We start from the raw sequence: 24,580 nt of genomic DNA on the forward strand, positions 1-24,580 counted from the left end.
GTAACATGGCGATGTAATCTGGTGAATACTGAGTTGAGCAGATTGCTAATAAATTGCATTGTAATGTTGGATATTCCCACTGTTTTGGCTGAGATCATAAGGCTTATTGCATTCTTGCAGATAGCTGGACCAGCTCAGTGCACACTGGGGACCATATGGTCAAATTGGTGGAAGGGGCATTAGCCAGCCGTTAGGGCTGATTGAAGCCACGCTGGTAGTCTAGAGCAAATGACAGAGACACTCAGGAGATAAACAGCAAATAGAAAGTTATAAAATGCCACCCAGATAGCAAGGAGCAGTGGGAGTGGGAGGACATTCAAGGGCTGATAGACATAATGCAGTATTGTAGGTTTGCTGGAGGGAATTGCTCATCTTCCCAGCCCTGTAGCTGGCAGCTGCTCTGCAGCTCCTCCCTGCACTGACAGTATTGCTGGGGGAGCAGTCACTCATGTAAGAAGGTATCTGAATGCTTAGCAAGGCTTGTGGCTACCATTGCGCAGTTATGGGGACTTTTCATGTTGAGGACTGGCAGTATGAATTGGTCTCTATTCATGTTTGTCTTTTGTCAACAGTGAGCATTGGATAGAGAATTTACTTTGATCAGTTACTTTCTTATGCCCAGTTTCTCTAAGTATGAACATCTGCTCGTCAGATACCAACAGATTAAATCCCTGTATTTACAGTTAAATAAAATATTACAGAGATGCATTTTTCAGCTCTGGAAACGTCAGATTGATGAGATTGGCAGAAAAGGTTGGAAGTCACAAAATTAAATACTTTTGATTGTCGTCTGACTGGCTTGAGGGCACTGTACAACAGTTTGGTACTGTACTGCAGTACTGGGGCAATAGCCTTTTAGCCGATACCTGCCTTTTCTTGGAGTTACCTTTTGAATGGAGATTCAAGAGAATCTGTGAAGGAACCAGAAGGAGTACAAGGTATCTTGTGTTCCCTGTGGATAAAATAAATCTGGAAGCACGATTGCTAGTGCTAACTTTTCCAGCTTTTTTTTTTTTTTTTTCTTTGTTTTTGTTTTTTTGTTTTGTTAGTGTTACATACGATACTGGAAAAATAGAATTTTGTTGTCATGTTAAATTCAAGGGGTGGGGGTGGTGGAACAGCAAAGCTTTTGATCTTTCTTTAGTAAATAGGAGACTGGTTACAGAATGTAAATATTTATCTTATGTACTGCTTATAGCATCATCTTTCTTTTCCTCTTGTAATAGATAAGGACAAAACCAAGTTAGTCATCAAGGTACACATAATTTCTAAGATGCTTCTTGTCCTCTGTGAAGTTGTTCATTTTGGGGATCAATGGCAGTGTAACAGTTGTCTTATTTTTCCACAAACTGTATGACTGGCATAATACTACAAAGCAGCTTGAGGGATTACTAGCACACAGAATTAAAGCCTTCACTGGTCTGCTGAAGGTTGAGTAAAACATTCAATGAAATAGCATTTCTGAAGTGGCTGAGTACCTTTCTGTGCGCTTAGATCTCTTTGGTGTTTGTCGGTAGGCAATGACTGGCCACCCCTAAAGTAATTGCATTTTAAAATATTGATGCTGGATGAAGAGCTCAGCTAAAAAAGCATATATTACTCAAACAAGTATACTGTTTACCTAGGATGGATTATGATGAATTATATTTCAACACTTGAAATTAAGAAAAGGTTAAATACTCAGAGAATATTAATGGTAGCTTGGGGATGGGACCAGCTCAGTGGGAAAAATAGCTTATGAAAGAAATGAATTTCAAATATCTTCCTCAATGTTATTTTTTTCTCTTCTGGTATGCTATTTGTTTCTGAAGTGCCCTCTGAGGTGTGGAGCCCTGAATAAAAGTGCTGTTCTTGGGAGAAGGATTACCTTGTAATGGGGACGGGCCAGAGGAGTGCTGGGGAGAAATCTCATGGATGCTTGCCCTGTTCTTACTCTGGGTCTCCAGCTCATTTGGGCTGTTCTCTGGTGTGCATGCAGAACCACATCCGCTGCTGCTGTGTCAGTGGCATGGGAAGCTTCCTTATCACCTCTTGCTTGGTGGCCTGCACCATCCTGGTCCTTGTGGAGCCAGGTGGACCCTGCGTACCGGTTCCACCATTAGCCCGAGAAGCATTCAGAAGTGCATGTGGCTCTTCCTTGGCATAGGAGCCACTGTTCGCTTTACGTTTTTACAAAAGCTTTACTTAAAAGCAAAATTCAGACAACACTTAAAACTGCTGAAATTGTTTCCTGTTGTCACCTGCCTTTGTAACTTTGAGGACATTGAATTGGACCATCTTACTTAAAGGGAATGCTGCACACTTGCTGCTGCAGTGATTCCAATGTGGATCTCCCTGTAGCTGAGGGAGAGGTACATGGGCATCATCATGTCTGTTTTCTTTTTTTAATGGTTGTACATCTGCATGTAGTGCCTAAAATCTCTGCAGGTGACAGTTCTTTTTGTCTTCATCTCGGCAGCCATGCATGGCAAAATACAAGCAGATGAAAAAGGAAGCTTAGGTGATAGGAAGAGGTGGCTTTCCATAGCCTCGCTGATCCACGCTGGCCTCTGGGGTGGACTTGTTCGGCGAGGGGTTGATCAGGGAAACTGCTTTGCTGCCGCTGCAAAAATGAGTTTTAGTACTCAAAGCTAAGTGCATTTTTTTTTTTTTTGCCCACAGATGAGTACAAACTGATGGTTTCTTAGGGATGTAAAAGTCTTGGTCCCGCTTCAGCATACAGGTTGTAGAGTGTGAAATAAAATTCAGGGGAGGATGACTGCTGGTTAGTATCTTAGTTTTGGGAAGATGTAGTATTTGTATTGGAGGCTGGTGAGCGCCAGTCCAGGGCCTGCTGATGGCAGTGGAAAAACTATTCAGTTAATGGGCTTTGGATTACCCTTGAGTAGCTTATTGTACCCACACCTCCTGCGGAAGGTGACATATCCTTCTTCTGTTGTTACTTCTCCATCCAAATGTGTTACACCTGGTTGACCAACGTGCCTTAAAGGAGATCTCGTTGGTGAATGCACTAATTGCTACTTGCGCAGGAAGGAGAAGCTGTCACTTTGTGGCGGCTCCTGTTTGGCCGGAGTCTTGCTGACCCTGGCTGCGTGTCTGGAGTCACTTTTTATTAAGCCAAATTGAAGCAGCATCTTTGGCAGAAGGTTGTTTGGAGGTTAAGCATTTTTACCATGTTATTAGTGATGATGGTGTAGGGATTTGCATAAAACTAAGATGTGCAGTCTGTGCAGGTGCTGGTGTTGTCCTGGTAAGCATCACTTGGTCGCCATTGCTTTCTGTGAGAATGGTGGCTGAGGTGCATGGTAGGTGGCATGCCCCCTTCAGCAAAGCTACTCATGACATCTCTGAAAGGGAACAGACGAGCGTTTCCTGTAAATACACGTACTGGAAACATCTGCCCAGCACATTGAATTAAAGGATTTTTCTTGATGTGCTGTCTGACCCCGTACGCTGAGGAACTCCAGTGCTCTGTTTTCCTCATGACTTCCCCCATCTTTTTCTTAAGCTGCCTTTTTGGCACACTCCTCCGCAGCTGGAGCTGTGAGGACAGACTGGACCTTGCTTCCCGCATCTGTCCCAGCAGCTGTACCACTTCCTGCCATGAATCATCCGAAACACTTTTTTTTTAAAAAAAAAAAATATTTTATTTAAGAGTGAAGGCACATTTGTTTTCCTGAAGCCACAAACTAATCTCTGCTGTCTGGCAACCAACCCTTAAATGAAGGCTCTGGTGCGAAAGTGTTCAGAGGAAGGAAGTGCCTCCCCATCGGTGGTGATCACGGGCAAGCCTGGAGCAGAGCCCCTTTCCTTGTGGGCTTCGGTTGTGGTCAGAGGAACTGCAAACTTCATCACTTCTTGGAGAGTTGCAGCAAAACATCTCTGTTTGCATGTCAATGTCAAACACGCCATGACCACCCGTTTTCAGAAGTTTATCGCTACAGCTAACCAAGTACTAAGCGTCAAATGATCTTTGGCGCAGGGGGCATTATCTTTTGCATGAGAAGTCTCGGCTATGTTTTGGATCCTCTCTGGGGCTGATGTTTGCAGCTTTGTTTTCCAGGGTTCATTGTTTGCATGTATTTCAATTCTAGCAGTCCAAAATGAGGCATTTTTTTTGTCCTGACGAGCTGAGGGTATATAGTGTCTGAAACTTGAGAGGTTACTGTATTTCACAAAGAGATGAAATTCGAAGTCCGCCCCCTCAATTTTGTCTTTTAAAAAAACCCACCAAAAAAACCCCAGCCCAAAAGCACACTAACTACAAAGTTGTTAAGCATTTTTTTTTTTTTTTTCCCTTCTTAATTTTTCTAGGGAAACGTCAGATTCACCACTTGGGAAACCAGCTTCAACTCAATCAACATTGTCTGGATACCGCCTTTAATTTTTTCAAGATGGCTGTGAGCAAGCACCTAACACGAGGGAGAAAGATGACCCACGTAATTGCTGCATGTCTCTACCTGGTGTGTAGGACAGAAGGAACTCCTCGTATCCTTTCACATTTAAAAAATATAAATAAATAAATAAATAAAAGACATACTTTTAGCAAGTCAACTATCCCAGTTAGACCTCGTTTCAAAATTTGCAAAGGTAAGTGTTTAGGAACTAACTTTGTCACTGTTGGTTTTATATAATGAAGTGAATGGGAGTTTTTCCTGTGGTTCAAGTAAAATTTTTCCCTTTCTATATGTACAATTAGTATATACAAGGAGCTATAAATGTCACTCTGCCTCCCATCAATAACTCTAAACTACTTCTTTCTCAACGTTTTCTTCTGGTATAAGATAGCACTTTTCCTGTGCTTTTTTAGGGTTTACTTGTTTATGGTGTGGGGTTGTTTTGTGTTTTGTTTTTCTTTTTAAAATGAAATTAAAATTAACCCCAAGCCTCCTGTAGTGTCAGCATGAAAGAACAGATTAGAGTTCCAGTGGGTTTTCCATAAGATAGTTGGATTTCCTTCTTTTAATGCTTGTGGGAAGGACAGTGTCACTCATGTATTAGTTTTGGGGAAAAGGCATTTGATAAATTCTGAAATTTGCTCAGAGATCATACAAGAAATCAGTGGCTGGAGGTGGGACTGTACACAGGCCAGAGTTGCAAGTGAGTACTCCTTGCCTCTAGACCATCCCTGTTTTTGTCTTGTAGAACTTCATTAAAATTCATGTAAGCTTTAAATACTGATGGCCATCCAAATTTGTTTGTTTTATACATTTTTACTTATTTTATGTTGTGTTTCAGTTGCTGGAATTTGGAGTTTAGTATCAAACAATTTCTTCTGTGTTATTTTAGTTCTTTTCTACTTTAAAGCATTATGGGCATATCACAGAATCACAGAATGACAGGGGTTGGAAGGGACCTCTGGAGATCATCTAGTCCGACTCCCCTGCCAGAGCAGGTTCACCTACAGCAGATTGCACAGGAATGCATCCAGGCGAGTTTTGAATATCTCCAGAGAAGGAGGCTCCACAGCCTCTCTGGGCAGCTTGTTCCAGTGCTCTACCACCTCCACCACCCTCAAAGTAAAGAAGTCCCTCCTCATGTTTAGGTGGAACTTCCTGTGACCATGTTTGTGCCCGTTACCTCTTGTCCTGTCACTGGGCACCACTGAAAAAAGACTGGCCCCATCCTCCTGGCACCCACCCCTGAAGTATTTATAAGCATTAATAAGATCCCCCCCTCTGTCTTTTCTTCTCCAGACTAAAAAGACCCAAGTCCCTCAGCCTTTCCTCATAAGAAGGATGTTCCAGTCTCCTCATCATCTTTGTAGCCCTTTGCTGTACCCTCTCCAGCAGCTCCCTGTCCTTCTTGAACCGGGGAGCCCAGAACTGGACACAGCACTCCAGATGTGGCCTCACCAGGGCAGAGTAGAGGGGGAAGATAACGTCCCTCGACCTGCTCGCCTCACTCTTCTTGATGTACTCCAGGATGCCATTGGCTTTCTTGGCCATCATCAGTATTCTATTTGATTTGATGCTTTTTCTAGATTGCTTCATTTTAGCAGTTGAACAGCTTAGCTTTCCTTTTAAGATTGAGATGACTCTCTTTTGTTTCAGAAACTACATTCAGTATTCTAAAATTAGTGCCTTCTGATAGGGTTGTGGTCATTGCATTTGCATGTTTAAAAAAAAACCCGTGGTTTTGCAGGAATAATGGAATTGAAAGGAAGGCTTGCTACTGTCTTCTAAAGTAAAAATCTCTGTGTGAACTTTGAACAGTATAACTCTATCATTACCATAAATACAGTGTTGATTTAAAAGCATTGCCAATATTTTTTATGCCCAGGTCACATTTTTAAAGTAATTTATTTACACTCATTATATGATACTACTGAATGATAGCCTAGCCATCATATGCAAATCCATTTTTCCCCACTGGTAGTGAAAGCAATATGAGTTGTAATAGGCAAGTAGGCACATTGTAATGTAGCAGCCATCTGTGCAGCGAGTGTGGCTAAGTTTTCTAGCAAACAAACAAAAAAATCCTTTGCTTGTTTGACATATCCTTCTTTAAAATATTTTGGCATTTGCAAGATGTACTGGTCTGGTTGACACTTCATAAATACCTAAATTAATTTTCCCACTTTTTTCATTAAATTGAGATAAAATATATCCCGTGTGATATTTCATGTAAAATACTAGGACCAGGGTATGAATAAGAGTGCAAAGATGTGATATTGATATAGAAAGACAGAGCCCAAAGTACTCCATCTTCATTTGCACGGTTACTGTGCCACCTGGGAATCAAGAAGTGGTAGTGCATAACTATGGCTCAATTTTCTTGGTGTTGATTTTTTTAAAAAAATCCATTAGAAAAACTTAGGTTTGTAGTTGATATTAAGAATTTAACTCTGTTACCTTTGGAAAGCGAGTTCAGCTTCTGCCTGTGTTCTGCTGTTCGGGGTTTTGTTTTGTTTTTTTATTATTTAAAATCCAGTGTAGTTTGAAAAACAAACCCCAAATAAATTACGGATTCTGAACATTGTAATACAAGTTCCTTTTCTGGTATCTTATCCTTTCATTAGAAACTTGAAAACCTGAAAGCCACAGGTACATATTGCTGACCTTTGAAATGAAATACATTCAAGCATGCATAGATTAATTACAATGATCATTATCAGCATGTTATATTTGTTTCCAGCCTAGATCTGGCAATATAGAAATGTGCTACAGGAGGCAGGCGTGTTCCCAGGGCCTTTGGTCCAGAGAGACCAAGAGCAGGTGTGGAGGATGGCCATGTGACAATATGCTTTAGCAAGAATGAAGATGCACATTCAGGATAATAAGCCTGCAGTTAGTTTTGGTCTTCTGGAGAAGCCAGCAGAGAATGGCATGCAAAGGGGAGAAATATGCTGTACAAAGGACATACAGTATTTGTAACACTTCAAGATTTATATAACACTGCTAAGCAGATTTACTGAGTTTAAAGTGTTCATTATCATTGTGTTGGTTGTAGAACTCTCCTGAAGAAATTTGGGAGTAACTTAGAAAAAGAAGTTAAAGACTGAAGGTTGGTGAACGTATTTTAGAGGAAAGAGATAATGTGGAAGAAGTAGTGATGGGCAGCACTATTGTCAGAGCTCAGAGACAGCACCTTGGTTTTAGGTGGCCCAAATGAATTAGTGGAGTGAACCAGGAGTCATAGAGGCAAGAGAGATTAGCTGGGAACAGATCAGTCTCTGAAATATAAGACAGCACGTTTCTTAAAAAATATTACGGTAGGAGGAACAAAGTATGTATGTGGCCTGGGGAGGTACAGTGGGATGTAGTCAGGGGCTGAAGTGGCAAGAAATGTTGTGTTCTCTCCAGTGGCAGAACCAAAGGAGTGGGAAGTATTTGGAAAGGGAAAACAGGATTTAATTGTGTCTACATTGACTTCAGTTTGAGGGATTGGAATGTATTTATCTGACATGGATATCTGCTTATTCTTCTTTTTTCATAGTGTACATGTCGCTAGCCAGCCTCTGTGAAAATGTGAGGAAAATTGTAGCCAAGTCTACTGGTGCAGTCTGAATTATGCCTGAATAAACCTCTGCCTGAAATAGGAAAACATTAAGTTCTCCTTGGTTCTTATGCATCGTTTAATTAATGCGAAAATGCAAAATATTCCAGTAACGCAATTTTTTTAATCTGAAAAAATAGTTCTAGAACTTAAAGGGAACATAAAAGTTTATCTAAAAGTGCAGCTTTTATTTACAGTTCTTTAGAAAGTTTAATATGTTATTTGAGACCTGAATTGATTTTACATCAGTTTATGTTTTTTATTAGCTTATTTGACACAAAACCCCACAATGTGGCAACTGACGTAGCTTTTCATTTGCCTCGCTTATATTACTTGTCAGCATTAATGTTTTAAAGGGAAGATGGCTTACTAGCTATTACCTGAATTTGGGAGGTGTTTCATCCTTCTGATGAGCTACTTATAAAAACTTCAGTTTATTATTCTCCTTATAAAATGTGGCCATATTATCAGAGTCAGAAGTAAATGTATAATGCAAAAAATACATCTGAAGGAAATAGAGATTTTTAAATCCTCAGGTTTGATGGAATGGGTTGTCCCCCTCCCAGGGGCTCAGCAATGCTGAGCATTTCCAGTGACATCTGACTTCATCTGGCACTGCCAGCGCGCCGGGCATTTCAGACTCTGGCTCTTAATTTGTTTCTTGGAATAGTAACAGTCCCCAGTTGTTTCTCTTTAATGTTTTGAACAGCTTTTCCACCCCTACATATGTTTGAATGGAAACAAAGGGCTCTTTAGCTGGTGCTGCTGTTCCCGAGAGAGAGAACTTGGGAAGAGCTGGGCAGGGTGTCTGAGTGACTTATGGGCTTGGCTGTAACCCTAGGGTCACTCAGGAACAATGAGAGCCTGGCCAGGATTTTCCAGGTGGGATATCAGTTTGTTTTAATCAAGGATCATTTCATTCTGTTTGTAATCCTTTTTACTGTACACAACTGTTAGAAAAACTGTACAACTGCCCACTGTTTTGTTTGTAATATTTTGAATGCTACCACCTGGGTTTTTTTACAGCAACATTTTACATGGTAAATGTCTTTTATCCCACACACATGCACCTTTTTTATTGTATTTATTTATTCTTTTCCTTTGAAGCTCTCTAGAAAATGCACCCTTAGTTGTAAACCAAATCCTGTCTTGTTAGAGCTTAGTAAATAAAACCTTTTCCACATGAGAAGAGTCCTCGCAAAGTTCCCTCACTAGCTATCTTGTGTAAATATCCCTCTGTTTGCCTCTGGAGGTAAATTCAGGGCAGGTTTTTCCCCCTCTAGTAAAGCTGATCAGTCTTGATGCCGGGGGGCTCGCCGAGCCCTTCCCACCGCCCGCGGCTGGGGCAGCCTCCTGAAATTGAGGTTGCCCAAGATATTCAGGTGGTCTTCAGCGGCTTTGTGTATAGTCAGAGGAAAGAGATGGGGGGGTTCCTGAGGTCAGTTCAAGGTAGCCAAGTGAGGCCTTTCTTCTTAGTTGTTTGCAAAAGAACCAACCTTTCCACTAAATGTCTAAGAAAAATAACCTCTTCCATTTGAGTGTTGCGAGCAGAAGGCTGACAGGAGAAAGTTTGGTGCCTTAGATTCTTTTATATGTAAACTTGCACTGGGTGGGAAAGCATAAGGCGCTTTTCCTCTCCTGCTTCCTCTGCCCCCTGAACCTCCCTTTTGTTTGAGGGAAGATCACGAAGGCATTGCAGGATCCCAGCAGGCAAGAAGGATTTTGAAAAAAAGGGGCATCTCCTCTCTGAATGGGGCAGTACTTTGTTATTTCCTATTTGTCTGCAGTACTTGCACTTTATTGCCAAGCTATTTGAATGCCTCCTGGTTCAGTGTGTTTATTTTCATGTCACAGTAAGGGAAGTTGAGAGTATTTATCTTAATTTCCAGGTGCAGAACTGAGGCTAAGTGACACATTCAAAGTTACGCGGAAATTCTGTGATGGAGTAAGGAATTGGTCTCTTTAATCCTAGATTGGGCATCAGCTACTGAGCCTTTCTGCCTTGTTTGTCTTTGCAAGAGAAGTTCAGTTTATATCCTTACGAGCCTTAGCACGCTCTGTCAGCTTCCGTACTGTCTTGGGAAGCTTTGTATAACCTTGCCATGAGAGCCTTTGATGGATACATTCTTTGTTTCCCGACTAACACTTCAAGGTCTGTCTTTGCAAGGAAAAGGGCAAGACTTCCTTTTTTATTAGAAATGAAAAATTAGATCTCCAGCAATCTTTTGACCTCTACTAAAACTTCCTGGAGCCAGCAGGCCCTAGTGTTCCCAATTAAAAAGTTAACTTTTGAAATTAGGTTTTAATCAACAAAATTTTAGAGCTCTAGTTAAGGAAGTTAATAAAACCAGTTTCTAGTTCTCTTTGGTTAAGGACTTTCTTTTTAGTAACTGACCTTATACTTTTGATTAAATACAGTTGCATTCAAAATGTGTTTTGTTTTAGTGTGGAGTGTGACAAGGACATAAGTGATTAAAAATGGAATTTTAAATTGCACAGTTAAAAATACATAAAATATTTACAAAAGCAAATTATTTTATTTCATGTCACTAGATTTGTGTGTGTGTGTGGAAAAGGACACCAAGATCCTACTTCACAGAAAGTTGAATAGGATAGAATATTTCAGTTGGAAGGGACCTACAACGATCATCTAGTCCAACTGCCTGACCTCTTCAGGGCTGACCAAAAGTTAAAGCATGTTATTAAGGGCATTGTCCAAATGCCTCTTAAACACTGGCAGGCGTGGGGCATCGACCACCTCTTGAGGAAGCCTGTTCCAGTGTTAGACCACACTGTGGGTAAAGAAATGCTTCCTAATGAATCATTTGCGTGGACTTGAAGTCTTGGAAAAGCCTTGACCACTTCATTTCAAAATGAAGTTTTAAAATTGGTATGCTTTTGAGTGGATGGATTTTAGCCGGGAGAGTTTGAAGCTGTTAATGAAAAATTGCCACCTTAAATAGGGTGCGGCTAATGTTGCCCCATGTTATTTACAACTATTTCCAAATAGTTCATGTGTTTGGTAATGCTTGGCTTGTGTGATCATTCCTATTTGGTACCACAGGAGAAAATGCTGGAGGTGTAGGGAAGAGGGCAGCTGGGGGCAGCAATAGAAATTTAATTTCTGCGCGTTAATTTCTCCCCGACACCCTCTCCTCCAGCCAGGGTTGGGACTGCTGAATTTCAACAGCAGGGCTCATGACCTGAAGCCAGCATATCCAGTCTCCTTTTCCATGGTATGAAGGAGAATCATATGATTTTTCACTCGCAGTACTGACTCGAACTTTTTTGCAGTATAAAGAGATATGTATAAAGGAAGTAAGTTGCAGAGAAAATGAAGTGTTTCATATTTCCTGTTGGTGGGAAAGTAAAATTTTCCTCTTCATGTGCTCTCTGACGTTGTATAGTCCGTTGTGTGGCTCCATTCTCTTCCCCGCTGCATTCCCTTACTGCAAGTGCTGCTCCTGGCTGCTGCCCTGTGCTCGTGGATGGGCGGCAGTGGGGCAGCAAGGCAGGAGGAGTCGGGGCTATGTCACTCTCGGGTATCTTGCCTGACCTCCAGCTGTACTGCAGAAGAGCCTGTGTTTCCCTAGGACCTGTGTCATATCTGTCAGTCCCGTATGGATGTTTTTGTGGTATCTGAAGTGATGCTGGGTACTTGAATTGTTCCACTTGTATCTGGTGATTTGCAGTGTCTTTTAAAGAGAATTCCCTCTTGAGAAGGTAATAATCTGAAGCCTTTCAAACTGGTTTTATGGCCCTGCACCTGGGGGACAGGGCTGGGGAGATGGTTAGTGGCCCTCTGGTTCTCTTCTCGTCCCTTTGGGGAGGGGAAGCCAAAACCTTACTTGTGCATGACTCAGATGTGGCAGGGAAGCAGTGAGTGTGATGGCTGACTGGCATTATCCTGCAGGGTGCCCTGTCGCTGAAAGGCATCGAAGCTTTCTGCAGGGAGACTATAATTTTATTGTGGAGATTCTGTACTTGGGTGATTTTTCTTTGTTCCTTTAAGATTCTGAAAACATAAAAGGGGAAGGGAACTTTACATTGTGGTGTGTGTCAACTCAATATCTTACTGTTTAAATCCTTGTGCTAAATGCCCATTATGGATGCTGCAGGGAGGGAAGGGAAAAGCTGCTGTAAGTGCAGTAGTGATAATTGACCCACTTAAGAGAGCCACTCTAATTTTGCATGTTACAGCATCCTGGAAATTCAGATAAGAATGTTGATCTCTCCGGCTAATAGGATTTCTAAATATATCATCCAAAGAAGCAGGAGGACTGTAATTTTGTGTGTGTGTGTGTGTGTTCAGGCTAATGTTTTGTTTAAGACTTGCACACTCTGAAAATCTACTTTTCTGTTAACTTGTTACTAAGTCAGGATAAAAAAGTATTTGACCTCTGATGCTGGCAAGGAGAGACCTGATCCTGCCCCATTGAATTCACTGATGAATTTCTCACCAGCTTTTGTGTAGAGGAGTGACCAATTTTTTTCCCCTCAGGATGTTGGTACCCAGCAGGTGGCTCAAATCGTCTACTTTTCCATGATGCAGCATTAAACAAAGTCTCTGCAGAGATAGAGAGGGGGACAGGGTGACAAGATGGTCTATCAAGATTACAGATTTTGGCTGGTTTTGATAGCTTTGTTGTTTGCTTTCCTCATTTAAGGGATATTTTGAAACAGTAAAGGTCAAAATAATCCTCTTCTGAAATTTGATGGCAGAAATACTTTTTGGTTTACAGAACAGAGTGTTTCAAGTCTCTCTGTGGGCAGTTCTTTCTCAAAGCACATTGATGGGTACGACTACCGAAAACCGTGGGGTTTGCGCTCAATAGAGCTGTTGCACGTAGATTGTTTGAATTTTGGAAGTCCAGGCTTTAATCTGTAGGCTTCTGGATTAGGGCCACTGAAGCCTTTGTTGCTGTGGGCTTGGATTCCATTAAGGGCAGGTAGAAGTGTTTATTGTTTGGTAGTGCTGTGCTCAGTCACCATGTTAGGCCTTGAGTAATGCAGAAATACTTCCAGCAGAAGCATCTGAGCCAGATTTTTAATGCATGCAATAGTGGTCTGTTATTGCGTGCATTAAAAAAAATAAGAAAATTCATTGCATGGTCTGTCCTCTTAGTAATTACGTTCCAGTTTGGGGTTTCTGAATGGACAAGACATTCTGGTGGTAAAAGTGGAACAAGGAAAGAAACAGAAGCGGGGAATGTGAGAGCTATGAAGGCATCTGTAATACTGGGGTAAAAATGAGGAGCAGCCCTCACTTACCAGCAGCACTGAGAGGGGGTGATGCTTTGAAACATGGTGGCAGAGACATGGGAACTGATGAAGGGAACGAAGGCAGGACTAGTTCTAGGTGATGGATGAGGGGAGGGAAATGTGATGGCAGAGAGGCCTCTTTCTAGTGAAAGAAATACAAAGGAGGGACGATAAGGAAAGGGGTCACACCTCTGATGTCTTTGACCTTCAGTGATCCTTGCATGCTTGTGAAAATAAATATTTAACAATCTTCTTAAAGCTTGTTTAAAAGAGGAAATGATTAGGTTGGCTCTCTGCTTAATTCAGAAGTTTATCTCTGCATCTGAATTTTGATGCTTATGTCAGCAAAATCAGCATTATAACTGCATGGTGTTTTGACCTGATGGGGGCTAATACGTTGCAAACACCAGCTAAATAAAAACCTGTGAGGTACAGCCGGTCATTGTGTAGCACATTCTTGCTTTTGTCAGAGGATATGCTGGATGTGGTGTGGGATGTGGAGGAGATGCTTCCCCTTCCTTCCCTGCACACCCACCCCCCCCTTAAGAGAAGGAAGTAAAAAAATAAATGTTACCTGATGCTTTGTTTAAATAAATCCTCATAGCAAACATGATCAATTATGGTTGATGTTTTTGATCTGGTCACTGAAAAATATTCCTGGTTGTAGCCATCACTAATGTTTTCTGCATTATAATACTTTAGAAGTCAATTAGAAAATTAAATGCTCTCCTTCATTAAAATAATTTTGAAGATTGTGTATTTGCATTTTCATGCAGTAAGAATGATGCCTTAGAAGACAAATTAATATTATTAAATAGTTTAATTAAGATCAGTAGTGCAAAATAGGGTGATTAAAAGCCAGTGCGTTGAGACCTATGAGCACTTCTGTGCTTGCTATCTGCAAATATTATTTTAGCTTGAGTTATTCTAAAACCGTGTCCACTTTCGTCACATTCTTAAATCTTATGCAGCTTTTTTGTTTTGCACTTTTTGATGTAAGAACAAAGTGAAGGTATATCGGAGAAACAATATTACCTTTCAAATTTGTTTTGGAAAAACAGGATTCATTCTCATACCTGGCCTGTCCTCATATCTTGAAAGTGGTCTTGATAATGGTTTCTTACATGCTAATAAAGTATAAGCCTTTTAAAAATTGGTAAAAGTACTTCCCAAGAGCTGTCTTATTTCTTCAGATGTTTGTCACTAGGTTTTTGTTTGCGTGACATAGTCTTCATATACAAACTTCATACTAGAAATGCTTCTCAATGAAAGACTTTTAGCATTTTGTAATCTCATGCCAAGTGAAATTGTGAGCTAAGCCTTTTCTAACCTTTCCACTGTTAGCCTGCCTTTATGGCAAGTCCATGTCCTTCCTCGAAGGCAAAATAAAGTGTCTTTTAAGTTTAACTGCCAGACTGGCTCAGTATTGTAAGTACGAATGATGTAATACTCAATCACATGGTGGTATGTCTGCTATTTTCCCCCCTTTGAGAGAGAGAATAATCTTTCCATCTTATCCATTTTCAGCAGTTTGGGAAAATAGCAGCCTTAAATGAGACCCAAAACAACAAAAATCTTGATTTCTTCCAGAGCTCTGCTTTTGAAGCCAAATGTTCCCCATGCCTTCCTTATTTTGACTTGTTAATTGGAAATAAGATGTTGAAGATAACGTGTGCTTTGAAGCTTGCATATTGTGTATTTTATTTAGATATAATCCTTTAAACATTTGACAATAAAACATAAATTGCAGAGCTCTCATCTTTAGATCAGCTGTAAGTGAATCATTTAATTTTCAACATCCTTCCAATTTGGGAGAAATACAGTAGTCTCAGTGATGTTTTGACTGCATGTGTTGGTAAAGTAAAGTGTTGGTAAAATACGAGATTTGCTAATCAGTATTTTTAAACGGAGATGTATAACTGTTTCTTCAATGAAGGAGCAGCTTGTCTGCCAAAAATAAAGTCTTAGCTTATGCCTCGACAGGGAGTAGAAATCAGAGTGCTCTTCAGATTCCTTTTGTATTGGTAAGCAGGGAGGAATGGTGAACAATATATTTTATGTTATCATATATGAACTACTCATGATGGAAAGCAAATTTTGAAGAGTAGAAATATATGGACTGAAAAAAATTCTTTTAGTGTGGACAAAAAATTGTGTCTAACTTATAACATGCTACGATCCTTCTAATATGAAGAGAAAATTGTGCAGTAAAAATACATATTCAGCCACATGACGTGTACTAACTGAAATGTGAAAGTCTTATTGCATGAAAAACAGAACTCCAAACGTTGCCTCTGTCTTCGTTTCAGGAGAATTTCTCACCTTTATCTGTTTTACAGTATTTTTCCTTCTATAATTGGTCCTTTAAACTTTTTATTGTGCTTATAGAGAGCCTTTTGGCCTTGCAGTTTCCAAGGGGAAACAAAGTTGTTACTGTCATTTCAGGTACTGTAATGTGTGGCACAGTTTTAGGACAAACAAAGAGCTGGTGTTTCAAGTTTAGACTACAGAAAATTCGAGAGGTTACCTGAACTTGCTAGTTTCTGAGAAAGCACCACTGTGTCCTTGCTTTGCAAGGATTTTGTCGCCTTCTAGCTAACTTGCATTAAAAATACACTTCCCCCCCGCCCAACGAAGCCATGGCTTCAGATTAATGAAGTTCTGCCTAGTCAGCTCCAAAGGTTGTGATATCATAGATGCTTTCCTGTTGGAAAAAGGGCTGGGCTGTCTGAATTGAGAATATTTCTTTTGAAATTTGCCATCGAAATCATCAGTGGACCATCCTTGATTTCCAGGGAAATAAGGAAAGAAATATAAAATAATTGTGAGTCATTACTGAAGAAGTCATCTTTTAAAGAAACACCTGGAGGTTTCACCTGCTGCGTCTCAGCTGGTATCTGAATTCAGAGAACACTCTATTCTGTACTTATCTGGAGTTGAAAGTTTGGTTTTCCCACATGAGTGCCGTTAACTTCTGCAGAATCTAAGTTGAATTTTCTATATGAAAATTTCTGGTCCTTAAAGGATCAGTCTTCTAGAGAATGCAACAGATGGACTGCATCTGTGCTGCTGTCTCTGAGGGACTCCCAAATCACTGCATTCTTGTCACATCTGGAGGATCCAGTTCATTGCCAATAACTATTTCCAGCACATATTCAGATTATAGTTTTTCAGCTGAAAAATATTTTTGTCAATGTTCAGTTTAATATTTATTATTTTCTACCTAGACTCTAAGCTCTTACTGTGGCAGAGGAAAGCAACCCAAGTATTGGTTGCTGCTGTACCCATTCCTCAGTCTTTGAACTGGTGGCTTTAGTGTCTCAGCTGTTTCTCATAGTCATTCAATGATGAAACAAGAGAATGCTCCAGTCCTTGGTTTTTGTTGATAATGTTGGCAGCCCTCCCAGCAGAGCTGTGAACTGGTCACTTTCCTCCTGTTGCAATTGGAGAAGTTGGGAGCGCAATCAGGAGCCAGGAACATTGGCTGAGAGGTAGCATCCAGAGCATGAGGACAGCATCAAACAAAGAAGCTGCAAAAAAAGTAGCTTGACAGAAGTGTTTCATCACAACAGTCCTTCCTACTGACAGGTTCTAGGATGGGAGGCAAGAGAATACAGAGCATTTTCCACCAGCTCTCCAGTCAAGAGAAGGTGTGGTACATACAGGGAATTGTTTATATAGGCAATGTTATCTGAAGGTGATGAAATACACGGAGAATCCAGAAAGCCTGTGTGCTATGTAGGATTGTAGAATAATTTAGATTGGAAGGGGCCTCTGGAAGTCATCTCTCCTATTCCCCGCTCATGTCCTTAGTAGATTGCTGAAGCCCTACTCTGGTTGAGTGTTGATTGTCTCTAGCAATGGACATGTCATTCTCTGGGCACCCTATTGCAATGTTCTACTACCTTCATGGCAAAGATTTTTTTTTTCCTTATATCTAATCAGATTTTTCTCTTGCTGCAACTTGCATCTGTTGCCTTGCGTTCTGTCTGAGAAGAATTTGGCTCCATATTCTCTATACCCCCTCATTAGGTAGTTAAGACAGCTTTAGAGCTCCTCTAAAACCTTCTCTGGGCTAAACAAGCCCAGCTCTCTAAGCTTTTCCTCGTATATCACGTTCTCCAGCCCCTCAGCCATCTCAGTGGCCCTCCGCTGTAGTCACTCCAGAGCACTGATGTTGTACTTAAGAACCTAGACCTGAACATGGCTCTCAGATGCAGCCTCGCAGGTACTGAATAGAGGGGAATAACCACTTCCCTCAACTGCTGGCTGCACTTTTGCTAATACAACTCAGTACGTGTTTGGTCTTTCTTGATGCAGGAACATGCTGCTGACTCCTGCTCAATTTGTCCATGGGGACCTCAAGAGGCTTTTGTACAAGCTGTTCCTTAGCTGGTCAGTCCCAGCCTACACTGTAGCAAGGGGTCTACAGGTGCAAGACTCTTCTACTGTCTTGGGTGCAAGACTTTTCAGAAAGTTCAAAGACAGATGCAGCTCCTGTCAGCCCAGTTCTCCAACTTGCTAACATCCCTCTGAATGGCAGCCCCACCTTCTGATGTATTGACTGCTCCCCCAGCTTGGTGCCATCTGCAAACTTGCCTAGGATGCCTTCTGCCTTGCTGTCTCATTGCTAATCAAGACAGTGTTTCCCCTGAGGGATCCCTGTAGTACCTGTCTACTAGTTGGACTTTGTACTATTAATCACAGTCCTTCAAACTTGGCAGTCCAGCCAGTTTTATGCTTACCTTCTAGGCCAACCAGCCAAACCATGATGTCTCAACAATTTGGCTTGAAGCACACCATGGCAGTCCATGTCTTTAGCTTTGTTGAAGTCAAGGTAAGCAACATCCACCACAGTGCCAGTTTCCCCGGTGCCCGTGACAGCTAGGGTGCCGTGTAAAAGAGATGGGTAAGTGACAGTTTGCTCAGGGGTGCCACTGAACTGTTTTTCCATTTGGCAGTTTAAGTGTTTGGCTAGTGCTCTGTACGGAGAATTTCTCTTTGCTCAGAGTGCGGAGCGATCCATCTTCTGACAGGCGACACAATGACAGGCGCTCACTGATTTTTTTAAAAAAATTTTTTAATTATTATTTTTTTTAAGGGCTCGTGACTAAAGCCTCTTCCTTGCAGAAAACCCGGATTCGCTTCCGTAAGGGGAGTTAAAAGCTGAGAGAGTAGTCAGGGTTGAACCCTGCCTGTTCTCCTTTTGAAGTTGTTGTTGCTGTGCAATCTGAAATGCAAGAATTGTGGGGCCAGGAGACGAGCAAACAAGTGGAAGCTTTTGTAGATGAATGGCCAGGCTTTGAGAGGGTGTATACCTAGTTCAGCTTCTTTCTCTCAGGTTATTTGTGTGTTTTGGTTTTTTTTACTAATGTATTTATTGTATATTAATATAATGACCTAATATGTAAATAGTTCTGGCAGCAGGACTGTAACTCCAGTTTACTCCTTCCTAGCTGAAGGTCCTGGTGATGGAGGTGTAGAATCTATATAATTTTATGGAGAAGGTCAGTTTTACAATCCCCATCTTCTGGGTGGAGAAACTGAGGCACAGAAGGGAAGCAAAATTACTTGCTCATCAGGGCAGTAATACGATGTAGATATGTTTGTGTCCCATGTGCATCTATACCATATAGTAGTATGCTGCTTCCTACAATGTAGGAGTCCTGTTCTGCATATTAATCTCCTATTAGATTTTGCTAAGACCCTGGCATATACTTTTCCAAGTATATTGGCTAAAACACTTGGAATTTTTAGCTAGAATTGTAAAGAGGGGCGAGTTCTGCAGGCTCACTAGCTCTGGTGCTGTACTGAGCTTGTTATCAAAATCCTAGGCTGAATTTATAAGTCTCAGCCGTGGGGAAAAAAAAGTTTATCATTTTTCTTGAAAGCTTTGCAAATATGACACAATCAGTGAGCAGCTGTAAACATAAGACCCACAATAGCATTCTCAGTTGTTGTTTGGAGCAGAGCTGTATTTTAGGAGCTTGCCATCAGCGCGCTGTAGAATGTTATTTGAAATTACACTGCTTGGTTACAATGAAACTACTGCAAGGCTGTGTGAAAGGAGTCTAAGGAGATCTTTCCCAGCGTATCACTGGCAGTTTTTATTTTCCCAGAGGCAGATGATATGTACATCATTACTGATTTATTTTTTTTCTCTCGTGAAGAATTCCAGCAGCTGAGATAAGTTTACAGCTTCTTAAAAACTGATAATGAAAGAGCAGTCTCTGTGCTGTAAGAGAGACACGAGATAAGTGCTTGCCATTGCTACAGCGTTCAAAAGAAGATAATACAGGGATAAAAGTTTATAATGACAGTTCAGGAAAATATTTCTCATTTTCCACCTTGGTTAAAACCAGTTAATGAAGGTTGTTAACTTTTAAGAACGTGAGAAATGCCATTTTCAAGTAAATTAATTTCAGTGTGTTCACTGACTGATCCTATGCAACATTGTCTTGTGATGCTTTGGGAGTTCCTACTTAAGTGAAGTAAATATTGACAGTAATGCCAACAGAATTGCAGTATCCGTGACAAGGAGAGAATTGCAGCAGATTGCTTACTGAAGACCTGAGTTTTCAGTAGGATATCGGTATGTGTATTCTGGCCCCTTCCTACCCTCCTCTCCCCCCACGCTCTTCGCTCCATTAAAGGGTTTTCCTTTTGCTCCTTAAGGATCCCTTCATAAAGATGAATAACCAATAAACAAGGAGCTGACACTTGCTTTATCTTTTTTAACACTGAGAATTGATATGCTTATTTACGAAGTGATTTTAGAGCAAATTGGTGCAAAATTGAACTAAATATTAAACTGAATAAAGGACTTTAAAGTTGTTATTATAGGAGATTCTTAGCTATGTGTTTTGGATAATAGAGGCATGAAAATTAGGACTGGCATACTTGAAAGGAGGGACTGAATCTGTGATATGCATTGCATCTCTTATTTTAAGGAGCTCAAGATGTCACTTAGTTCTTAAGCCCCTTTTTGCATGTTTTTGACAGGGGGACAAATTTCTATGTTGATTTGCATATCATAAACCCAGTGATTAGATCAGGATGTTGCATTAAGACAGGGTGTAGCTTGGGTCTTTCAAAGGCAGGCAGATGGTCTGAAAAATAATTGTTGACCATAAAGTTAGTTACCTACTGGGAGATGATAGCTGAAATAGATTTGAAAGCTTGTTTCTCTGACCCTTTGGAGAGACTTGAGAACCCCAGAGTCAAAATGTATATTACAATAGTAAGATGACTTCAGAGCATTTTACCAAGGAAGGGGAAACTGTTGTCTTCAATATAAAAACATGATAAAGAAGGATGAAATGTTTTTGTGGGGCAGTGGCAAAAATGGAAACGGAAACCTAGTGTCCTGAGGCACAGCCTGGAGTCCCTCTGGGCTATGCCTTCCAATTTCTTGGGAAAAACAGATTCCAAAAGGGAAGCATTTATTTCCCACCCTTTTGTGTAGATAAAATACAAAACGTATCAAATGCCTGCAATGGTATTTTCCCTGCTCAATAGATCGTCTCAAAGATTTAGTCTCGTAATTGAACTCTCTGAAAAGTTAGCGACCTTAAAATATCAGATACGTCTTCTTTCTTCCATGCCATGTAAACTTCTCCCTCCACCTGCTGTATTACACTTGTTCAAGGACCAAATTTAATCTTTTTTTAGGGGCAACTTTTCAAGACATAAATTTGTTTTATATTTAAAATCCAGTATATTATGTCCTTGAAGGGGGGAATGCGTCGAGGATTGTATCCATTTCAAATATGATGCATCACTTGTCTCTAGCCCTGGAAGATACTTAAAAATATCAAATACCAATTTTAAAGTTAGAAGAGCTATTGCAGTCCTTTTTTCTTTTTTTTTAGTTCTTCTTGAGCCCTGTTCAGTTGCGCTCTCAGGAAGTGAAGGTATCTCCTCACCCTGCTAGTGAGAGCTTAAGGTAATCTCTCCTTTGTGCATTGCTGTGAAGTAGAAATGAAGACATGGTTGCATATTGCGTCTTGTCCACAGGTTGGTAAATTCAACCACGCTGACTCAGTTGCTTCTGTTACCATATCCCAAGATACCTGCATAACTGTCCAAGGAGGGAATATGAGTTTTCTATTCCCATACTGCTCAATAAACCTCCCTTGAACACACTTACAGTTGTACTGTAAAGCATAGCCTGTGCAAGATGCATTATTCTCTATTTGGTAAAATGCTTTATTAGTAACTCATTTGGGATAAGCGACTATTTATGAACCATAAGGCAAGCCCAGTTTAGAAAATGTAACTCTAAGAAAAATCAAATTATGTATACCTCTGTGCTGTTACGACTTATGTAGGCTTCTGCTACAGTGAATATGTAGAAAACTTTTTTATATATATTTACTATAGGCGTTTCTTAAAGGGAAAGCATGGGTCGAGGATTTTTCAACCCACCGATGTGGTGCATCAGTTTAGCTCCATGTTTTCCTACTTATTTTACTGAAAATGACTAAACCAGACTGCTTTGAGGAGTTCAGCTGGGTAAAAGTGGCATGTTTTTCTGCCTTCCAAGCACTGCTGATAAACTAGTCCTAAGCTCTCAGTTTTCAGCTCCATGCTGTGTTGAAGTTCTGTAACAAAGACAGGTGATGGGGCAAGTTACTGTGAGTTACTATAATGCCTTTAATCAAACTTGCTTTGATTACTACAAGACTAGTAATTAACAGTTTGGTGGCATTTGTGAAAGTGTTGCTCAGTCCGTGCCCCAGGAGGGAGCCGGCCACGTCCATGAAGCCATTACACCTGGCGTTTTCTGACGGAGTGCTGTAGGTGCGAGCGAGGGTGGGAATGCAGAGAGCTCTCCCGCCTGCCAAGGTGAGGTTTTCCAATCAAGAGGAATACGCCGTTGGGGGAAAGGTATTCCTGTACTGCCCGCTTTGTGAATGCAAGGGCTCCCTTTGGTGCATGGCGGTAAGTATCCAGTTGAAGTAACGAAAGAGGTTCCTACAGTTACGTGCCTACAGGCATCTGGTACAGAAGGGCTTATTCTGTCAGTGTGTTACATGACATATGCTGATATGATTCTCTTAAAGGCCTTTCAGAATGGGAGGTTTAACACATCTGATTGTTGGATGTGCCGCCACAGGCCGTTAAGGAGTCAGCAGCCTCAGAATGGCAGGGATGCAATTCATTTTTTTGAAGCTATACTTTTTCTTAAAACAAAGGCTCCAGTATGAGAAATTTTCTGCTAAGTGAGTGGCACCATTTTTACATGTAAGATGTTAGATAATGCCTAAGCATGGATAAATCAAGTTCACTGATACTGGCAGGAAGGCAGCATCTGAGTTTCTGTGCAAACTCTGCCATGTCCCAGTGCTAGGTACAGCAGCTGCCGCACTCCCATCCCAGCAAAGGTCTGTTGAGATAATTCTCCAAGGAGCACTTAATACCAGTGCATTAGACTCAGTATGGGTATGAAAGCAAAGATGTAACGCTTGGCTTCTAGCATGGAAAATGTAAAACATTCTGCATCTACAGAATTTGGTTTTGTTCCGGTTTAGCTGAGCACTGTAATGCTACTTTGCGAAAAGTATAGCTGGGTGTTTGCCGTGGGTAAACCAGAGCAGTATTATGATGAACTTTCACACAGGAACTGTGTATGTACTTAAAACAAGGAAAGTGTTATCAGTTTTGTAAGATTTTTGTTTACTATAAAGCAGTTATTCTGCAGGGTTTTGCTCTTATTTGTTTTAAGGTTTCTCTTTCAGACAAGGTAGGTCTTTGTGTTTTGGAGCAAGCTGGGGAGAACTCTGCAAATGGTGTTACTTTAAAGAGAAATTTGAGAAGGTGGGATGGGTGACTGAGGGATTGTCTTGGGCGCTAGTTTTGATGAATGCTTTAAGCCAGTGCGAGCTGGCGCGGCTTCGGAACGAAGTCATCTTGCTTTGCCCTTGCCTGCTCAGTCCTCCCCCAGTCTGTCCCCTGCCTTCTATCAGCCCAGGTGTTTGAGCAGTTACATGTGAGCTAGGGAGTTAATCCAGCTGAAAACAGGCAAAAAAAAAACGAAAGAAAAAATATTTATTTCGGACAGTTCCCTAGGCTGGTTTGCCACGTTGCTGCACAAATAGCAGCCCAGGGAAGGTGGTTGTAGTGGGCAGTTTGGGCCAGGCTGGCTGAGATTATTCTGTTTTGGTGTCGTTTTTTCTTTTCTTTTTTCCCTTTTTTTTTTTTTTCATATTTCCAAACTCTTCCATTTGGAGTTTTCTGAAAAGCAGAGTGTCAGGCTCGTGACAGTGCTGGTTTTCCTTTGCCACCTCTGACCAGGCAGTGATTTTTCTCTGCTTCTAATTTCTGCCACTTCTCTGTCTCAGCCACCTGCTTCACGTTTCCAAACGTGTGTATTGCTGCTGTGCTAAATACCCAATTGTCATCTCAGAATAGTTCTTCTAAATCGGCACCTCTTGAGTTTCGTGAAACTTTTCTTTCACAGTTGGTACAAGGGCGTAACCTTACAGAATTTGTACACAGAGAAAAGCGAGAGAACTGAACTCCTTTACGTTTCCTTAAGTCTTTACTATTGGTGGCCTGCTTCCCACCTGCTTTTTTCATGCCCATTTTATTATCAAATGGTCATTCTGTGCAGATTTTTGGACTGTGCGATTTCATACCTGCCTATGTGTTTTAACTCTTTTCAGACACAGGATGTTTTCTGCAGTGATTGTACTATTTACTCTTGTTTCTTTTTCCCTTGCAGCTTGAGCTTTTCTCCTTCCCTGGTGCTTCTCTCCTATTCTTGTCTGCCAGCCCCGCTCTTCTTTTAAGTTCTTCCTTAAACCTTGTTTCTCCTAGCAACCTCTCTTGTTTTCCCTTGCCAGCGATTGTTCAATTTACTGTTCAGGCGACGGGGTCTCTTTCTTGTTTGGAGACTTTTTGTTGTTTGAGTATAGCCAACTGGTATTTATACATGGTCACATCATCCAGGTTGAAGATTAACCCATGTCTCTCAAAACTTTTAAATTAATATTTACATTTTCATTCTATGCCTAAATTTTCTTTTCCCAAAGTAAATATACTAACTAGATTATCTTTCAGTAGCTTAGTACGGGTATTCTTTGCCTATTTTATCCACCTGATATCCTGAATAACTGTGAGTTGACTGTACAAGCATTTTGGGACAAGAAATGTATTTTTTTACTTGTGTGTTGCGCTGTGCTACAAATTTACATGTGACTATGCAAATACTTTGCAGTATCCCACAAAGCAGCTTATTTACTTGAAGTCAGTAACACTAGGAATACAGCCTAGCCCCAATCCTTTGAAGACAGTATTCTCTAAGGGCAGCATTTTC

At 40.9% G+C, this 24,580-nt stretch overlaps 1 protein-coding gene across 1 annotated transcript in view; it reads left to right on the forward strand.

Moving 5' to 3' along the window:
• BRF1 (BRF1 RNA polymerase III transcription initiation factor subunit) overlaps positions 1-24,580 on the forward strand; it is a 161,504-nt gene that overhangs the window by 27,259 nt on the left and 109,665 nt on the right. Inside the window, exon 2 of the mRNA XM_059819175.1 lies at positions 4,315-4,488. Coding sequence (XP_059675158.1) covers positions 4,395-4,488 — 94 coding nt within the window. The 5' untranslated portion in view covers positions 4,315-4,394. The remainder of the gene's footprint in view (positions 1-4,314; positions 4,489-24,580) is intronic.

This window comes from Gavia stellata, chromosome 7 (assembly GCF_030936135.1).
Source record: "Gavia stellata isolate bGavSte3 chromosome 7, bGavSte3.hap2, whole genome shotgun sequence".
Classification (NCBI taxonomy): domain Eukaryota; kingdom Metazoa; phylum Chordata; class Aves; order Gaviiformes; family Gaviidae; genus Gavia; species Gavia stellata.